Here is a 6,495-nt window from a genome sequence, read left to right on the forward strand (position 1 = left end):
AGAGTTTCCATTGGGGGAGCCGCCTCGGCGGGGAAATGAGCGGGAGCTCGAGCGGATTCAAACAGGGGCGGAGATGGGCGGGGGCGTTGCCATGGCGGCGGGGCCCTGAGGGAGCCATGGGGGGAGCCGGGCCCCAGCGCCCCGTGGGGCTGAGGAGAAGATGGCCCTGTCGCCTTCCGGTGCTCCCCCCTGGCCGCCGGGGTTCCCGCCGGTCCCGCCTGGTGTCCACTGGGCGTGGCCTCTTGGGGGTAGAACCGGTGGCAGGGTGCCCTCCTGTTGTCCCAAAGCCTTTCACCTTTTAAAAGCACGTTCTACCTTTTTAAAGTTCATCATTTGCCCGCCAGCCGCCTCTGAGGCGAACCCAGGCCCCTTGCAGAGGTGACGTGATGGCCTCAGCGTCCAGAGAGGTGTGTTGAACCATCGCTCTCTGCGAAGGCAGGGAAGAGGGGCGAGCGCCACGCTTCGGCCTTGTTCTGGTTTGAGGAACCCACAACAATTTATTGCCGTTTAGACAATTATTCTGACACCCAAATGAGCCCTCCCCATATGAGAAGGGGAATTGGGGAAAAACAAGGAAACCCAGGGGTTGAAATATAAACACCTTTAATAGAATAACATTAAATAATTAACATTAATAACACTGAAGAACCAGCATTGATCCCAATACCAATATAAACCACACGAGGACTGTCCCCAGCCCGTCCCATCCCAGGGAGCCGTGCCCTCCCCGCAGGGACAGCCAATGCGGGACACTGCGAGCGCTGCGGCTTCGGGAGGAAGGGAAGGGCTCAGGGCTCCGGCACCGGGGCAAGGAGTTCTCAGGATCCCAGCCATCAAGGGAGAGAGAGAGAGAGGACTCCTCAGCAAAGTTTCTAATTTATACTGAATGTGGCGTTCATGGTATGAAATAACCCTGTTGGCAGCTTGGGGCAAGTGCCCGGGTCTCGCTCCTCCTCGTCCCCGCTCCTGGGGAGCTCGAAATCACTGAGACCTTGAAACCCGCAGCTGTAAATATTTTCACCAATTCAGACACTAGAGTCTTGTAAAAGTGCGGCCTTCCCAGGCATTAGAAGAGACCTTACTGAAAAGTAAAATTACTGAAAGAGACATTAGTCCTGTGTCGCTCTAACCAGGAGAAGCCTGCGGGAGGAAGGCCACTGGTTTCCCTTGGTTTGCTCCCGGAGGTGCCCAGCAGCTTGTGGTCACCCCACCCTGCTTTCCACGGTTAACTTCCTTGGTTTCGGCTTTTCTCCAGGTCAGCCAGCAAGTCCACAATCTCTGCAAAACACAAGGATGGCGTTAATCAAAACAGAATATTTGTTATAGGTTTTTGTTGGTTCCCCCCCCCCGCCCCGATGAGAAGATAGATCTCTCTCACTGATAACATCTGGGACATGAAGTCCCTCTCTCCTCAGGCCAGCAAGAAAGGGCAACCATTAGCAGGGAACAGCCCGAGGATCCTCAGGTGAGTACAGCCTAAAGAGAAGCAGCCATGAATACGGAGGCATGTCTGGAAACAGCTGTGAGAAGACTTCCTTCCAGCTCAGCACCAAATGGCCATGGCCAGGCTTTGGATTAGAGCAATAAAGACGTGCTATAGCCTCTGTGTGGGTTTGACAACATCTCTGATGATTTTTTTGGTGTTTTCACTTCAGCCAGGGTGATTCCCAGCAGCAGGGTCTGTTGGGAGACAGAGGCACAGGGAGCACAGCACACAGCAGGAGCTGGGTGGTTTCTTATGCACAGTCTCCACATGTCTTGTATGGAAACCATCCCCATAGGATGGAGTGGCTGAGACTGAAGGAAGCTTTCTCCCCTTGGAGAGACAAACTGAAGGAAGGGTACAACATCTGTGCCTCCAAGCACACCAGAAAGGTTCCTCTATCTTTTCCTGCTGTTTCTGTTAAATCTTCCAATGGACATCAATTATTTATCTGATCAAACCCAAAACAACTTCAGAGACAGTGGAGTCTTCCCTGCCGCAGAGCAATTCCCAAGATTGCAATTTATTGCTCGAAACCCAAGGCAGAAAATATTCCTGCACTGTGTGGTGGCTGCTCCTCCAGCTGACGGGATCTGCAGGATGTGAGTGGGGATTAACCCACACACCCCTGCTCCCCGTTCTGCGTTCCTCTGAGAGAAAAAGCTTACTCTTACAGCGATGCCAAATGAACAGCCTGCTGATTATCATCAAGGCATGGGGAAAGAGATTTAGTATTAGGGGACTCGTTAGCGTGAGAAGGTAGGACAAGGAGTGATCTCGAAGCACAAAGCCAGACAAATTCATATGGAAAATAAGGGTCAAACTGACCCCTGAAGCAGCTGATTGAAGGATACAAAGGCTTGTGGAGCAAATATCTGGGATACTTACCCTCGGCAGAAGGGCGTTGGGAAGGGTCAAAGGCCCGGCACTGGTCAATGATTTTCCTCAGGTCTTCAGGACAATCTTCCCCAACAGGGTCCCGGTAATGGTGGTCACAGATTTTCTCCATGATCTCCTGGGGAGTGCAGCCTAGACAACAGATGAGCAAACAAGGGTGTCAGGACAGAGCTCTGCTGCCACAGGAGAGTGCTGGGGAGGAAACCCAGCGCAAAGCCAGGCCGAGAGCCTTCCTGCAGCTTATGGCATGGAGAAACCAGCAGAGAAGCCACCCAAACTATGTCTGCAAGGAGCCACGCTGTAACTGGCATGACACTGTTGGGCTCCAGTGGAGCAAGAAGATGTGTTTATGCCTCAATGCACAGGAACATCAAATAGAGACAAAAATTACTTGCATGTTTGTGGTTTAAGCATGTCCCTGAAATGCTTTACTGTATTGGAGTCCCAGGAGAAGCCATCAAGCTGAAGTGCAGAGCCAGGCACACCAGGCACTGCCACTGAGACCCACATGCCACTGGACGCTCCAGGAAGGAGCAGGGAGCATCCAACACCAGCCAGCAGCCCCTCCGGGCTGTGTGGCTTTTATGTGGGGGATGAGATACATCTGTCTCACCTTCAAATGGGATTTTGGAGGTCGCGATCTCCCACAGCACGATCCCGAAGCTGGAAGGAGACAAGCAAGAGTCTCAGCATCGATCCTACCACCTTCTACTACTTCCTAACGGAGGGGACTGTCGGGCTATGCCAACCGCAAACGGCTGCTTATGAGTCCGATTAAACCTGGCCTTTTTCCATAACTCAACAGCTACCCTGCCCGACATCTGCCTGCTTTCAGGCATCTCTCCTGGGAGGGGCAGACACACCTGTATATTTCAGAGGGCCTCTTGTAGGGGTAGTTGCTTTCTTTCAGGTTCTCAGGGGCGATGTAAGCCAACATGGAGACTTGTTTCCAGTTCTTCTTGGCTTTCCTCTTGATGGATGATTCCGTCTCACACAGTTCGAATCCCGACAGCTGATGGGCAGAATGAGAGAGAGAGGGAGAAGTGGTAGAAACGCAGCCTGCAGGAACCAGTGGCATGGCTGGGGACTGGCCCAAGCCGGAGAAGAAAGAGCGAGGTGCCCTGAGGAGCAAAGAGCCCAGCATGTGGCTCTTTCCGCAAGTAAAACCCTAGGTGGAAGCAGGTGAATTGCCCTGGCTTCAGCTCATCCCAGGGTGGATGGCTCAGAAACGCTCACTTTGCTGATGATAAAACAGAGATAATGATGAACTGAGATGTCTAAGGAAACAGGGGAGATGATTCTACCCCAGGAGTTATTCTGGACCATCATAATTCCCTTTGGTGTTGGTGGGGGAAGAGATCCACAAAACCCATGCAAAACTCCCAAAAGCTTCTCCGAGTGTGGTCCTTACCTTCACACAGTAATCCCCGGCCACCAGGAACTTGCTACTGCAGATGCAGCCATGGAGTCGGGACTTCTCCTCTGTCCAGTGCAACCTGCAGCCAGATGGAACCAAGAGCTGGTTATGGACCCATCCCCACCTTGAGTCTCCCTCTTTCTGTGTAGGGGAGGGACCGACATGCGCCTAGAGAAGCCAGCAGCTTTCTGCCTGTCTTGGTGGACCAACCCTGCCAAGCCAACTTTTCCAGCAGGTGCTGAAAGAGCTGCTGTGGGCAAAATAACAAGTCTTGCAGATGAGCAGGGCCCATAAGAAGAACTGGCCGTGCTGTGGGGTGCTCCTGAAGCTGACCTATGGGTGCGTGGAAGGGGGTTTCTCCCTTCCAGACCTTTGCAGGCCTCAAGCCAAATGTAAGGACCAGTGACCAGGGGAGGTGGGTACTATCGCATACAAACCCACCACCTACCTCTTCACCAGCCTCCCATCCTAGTGTCTCAAGGTGGTGGAAACAGTGTCTAACAGGATACCACTGCTTACTGAGAGAGACCAGGAAGCTAAGGATGGCTTGTGGACCACCAAGCGGACTTACTCACTGCTTTAGGCAGGAGCTCACCTGTAAAGGCCTCTGGCAGCTCCCAGGGCCATCCGAATGCGGACCTCCCAGGAGAGATGCTGTTGCTTGGTCAGCACATCCCGCAGCGTCCCGTGCTTACAGTACTCCATGACGATGGAGAAGCAGGGGCTCCCATCTGCAAGGCAAAACGTTGAGCATCCCACCTTGTGCCCCCTCCTGGGAGGGGACCACAACAAGCCATCTGCCACCAGCTAGCATCGGGGACAGGCAGGGGAAAGAAAGGGTGATGCTAATGTGACACCTCTTACCTTTCTCCTCAATGCAGATCCCATACATGCGCAGGATGTTTGGAGACTCAAACTTCTTCAGGGTCTGAATCTCCTTCTCAAAGATGTCTCTCACTTTCCTGCAGAAAGGGACAGCACGGTGAGGTCCACAGAGGAAGGCATGACATGGCACCGTGTCACCCTCCCCTCCTGGCTGCCCCATGTCACTCCTGCCCAGAACAACTCACGCCGGGTCAGTGGTTAGTGGCCTCTTGAAGGTTTTGATGGCGACAGGGTACTTCAGGTACTCGCCCTCGTAGAGGTCATAGCTCTCGGTGTCCTGCAGGTGTCTGTAGAAGGTGAGGTGGTCCCGCTCGATCTCGGTGATGTCTTCTCTTTTACCAACATTGACCTTCTTCAAGGCTACTCCCACCATGGGCCAGGAGGGAATGAGGGACACATTAGGCAGGGTTCGGAGGGGAAGGACACAGTGCTCTGGGTGCCTGGAGGTGAAATAGTGACTTACACTCCATCACGCGCACGATTTGGTTCAGCTCGCTCTGCATCCAGTCTACCTTGCTCTCCACACTTTGCCTGTCGATGTAGATGTCCCCAGACACGTCTTTGGGCTCCTCGGTACCTGGGGAGAGAAATGTGCAGAGGTGGGGCCATTAGATAAACATGCAGGAATGAAGTGGTTAGATTTTCTCATGGTTTAAATGTCTCTTTGGCTGTCCTTGACCATGGCCACCAGCCAAAGCTGGGCAGCGGCTGGGAAGAGGTGCCAACCGCCGGTCTCAGGGAAAGAGGGTTTGCTAAATGCACACTTACTTGCGATCACCTGATCCAAGAAAGCCCTGTCGTCCATCAGGTCCTCGGCATCCTGCCTGCGACGGGTCTTTGCCTGGAAAGCCTCCAGGAACACCTGCTTCTGCTCTGCCTGCAGCAGGAGTGAGAGCCCCTGGGCGATGTCCTCCAGGCTCTCGTTCACCCAGACGAACTCCTCACTGGCGCTGTGGGCTCTCAGGAACTTCTGGATCCAGCTGGTCTGGGTGTATTTCATCACCAGTTTCTGGGCTTCCATCATCACCCACAGCAGCTTCTTCAACAGTTCCTCTTCGTGGTGGGAGATGTGCTTTGGCGGCTGAGCCTTGAGGACCCTCACGGGCTCCAGCAGGATCTGGATGCGCTCCACGAGGCGCTGGCACTGGTGCTTACAGCACTTCACCTGCTCAAATTGGGCGTGGATGACCCGGGCCACAGAGAGGACCCTCTCCACGATGTCCATCCTTGCAGCAAAGGGTTCGGCCGCTGGGACGCAGGCTGGTGGCGTCTGCTGGAGGTGAGCCTCGGGCACCACTCGGAAATCAGCTGGATGCCACTCTCCCACGCCTTCCACCCTAAGGAACAGCCTTAACATGGCACATTGCCCTCCAGGTCTCCTATAGCCCCTCTCCTATAGCCAGAGATGTTTTGGCTTCATTTACATAAATTAATTTAGCGTTAGCCGTACCCAGAGAGCTTGTACACAGAGGAGCAGGGTCAGCAATGACCCAAGGAGCATCCCCCAGGCAGCGGTCCCTCAGCACCAGCCCCACACCACCCTGGGGTCCTGCCCACAGAGCATAAAGACCCATTTTTTCACCACTAGCCAAGGTCTCTCTCTGTTACCACCCATCTAATAAAAGCTTTCACAGCTTTTCAGGCCTTCACAGCCCCAGCATCCCCTTCCTCCATAGTTTCTCCCCGTAGCCCCTGTATTGCCCGCTTAAGATTTTAAATCAAACTCTTCCTGTGCGCTCAGCATCGCTGCAGGGATGGTCCCCGCTCCCCAGCCCGCGTCCAAGCAGCAGGGACGGAAAACTGCCCAGGCTGC

General features: G+C 54.0%; 1 protein-coding gene across 1 annotated transcript; it reads right to left on the reverse strand.

Annotated features, from left to right (window-relative positions):
• Positions 1 to 1,225: 1,225 nt before the first annotated feature.
• On the reverse strand, positions 1,226 to 5,907 carry MLKL (mixed lineage kinase domain like pseudokinase). Its single transcript, XM_074152568.1, has 10 exons — positions 5,451 to 5,907; positions 5,146 to 5,259; positions 4,868 to 5,042; positions 4,662 to 4,759; positions 4,393 to 4,528; positions 3,792 to 3,876; positions 3,244 to 3,392; positions 2,994 to 3,043; positions 2,372 to 2,512; positions 1,226 to 1,278 (listed from the first exon to the last, which is right to left on the reverse strand). Exons 1-10 carry the CDS (start codon positions 5,905 to 5,907, stop codon positions 1,226 to 1,228), a joined length of 1,458 nt encoding a protein of 485 aa, XP_074008669.1.
• Between the last annotated feature and the right edge of the window lie 588 nt (positions 5,908 to 6,495).

The sequence above is a fragment of the Numenius arquata genome, chromosome 8 (genome assembly GCF_964106895.1).
Source record: "Numenius arquata chromosome 8, bNumArq3.hap1.1, whole genome shotgun sequence".
In the NCBI taxonomy this organism is placed as follows: Eukaryota; Metazoa; Chordata; class Aves; order Charadriiformes; family Scolopacidae; genus Numenius; species Numenius arquata.

Excerpts from the sequence above, each read along its gene's own strand:
- MLKL (XM_074152568.1), bottom strand. The coding sequence starts at position 5,907 with ATGGACATCGTGGAGAGGGTCCTCTCTGTGGCCCGGGTCATCCACGCC. Across the intron at positions 4,529-4,661 it reads GATCTGCATTGAGGAGAAAG|ATGGGAGCCCCTGCTTCTCC; the intron begins GTAAGAGGTGTC and ends TTTGCCTTGCAG. Across the intron at positions 3,393-3,791 it reads CCGGGGATTACTGTGTGAAG|CTGTCGGGATTCGAACTGTG; the intron begins GTAAGGACCACA and ends TCTGCCCATCAG.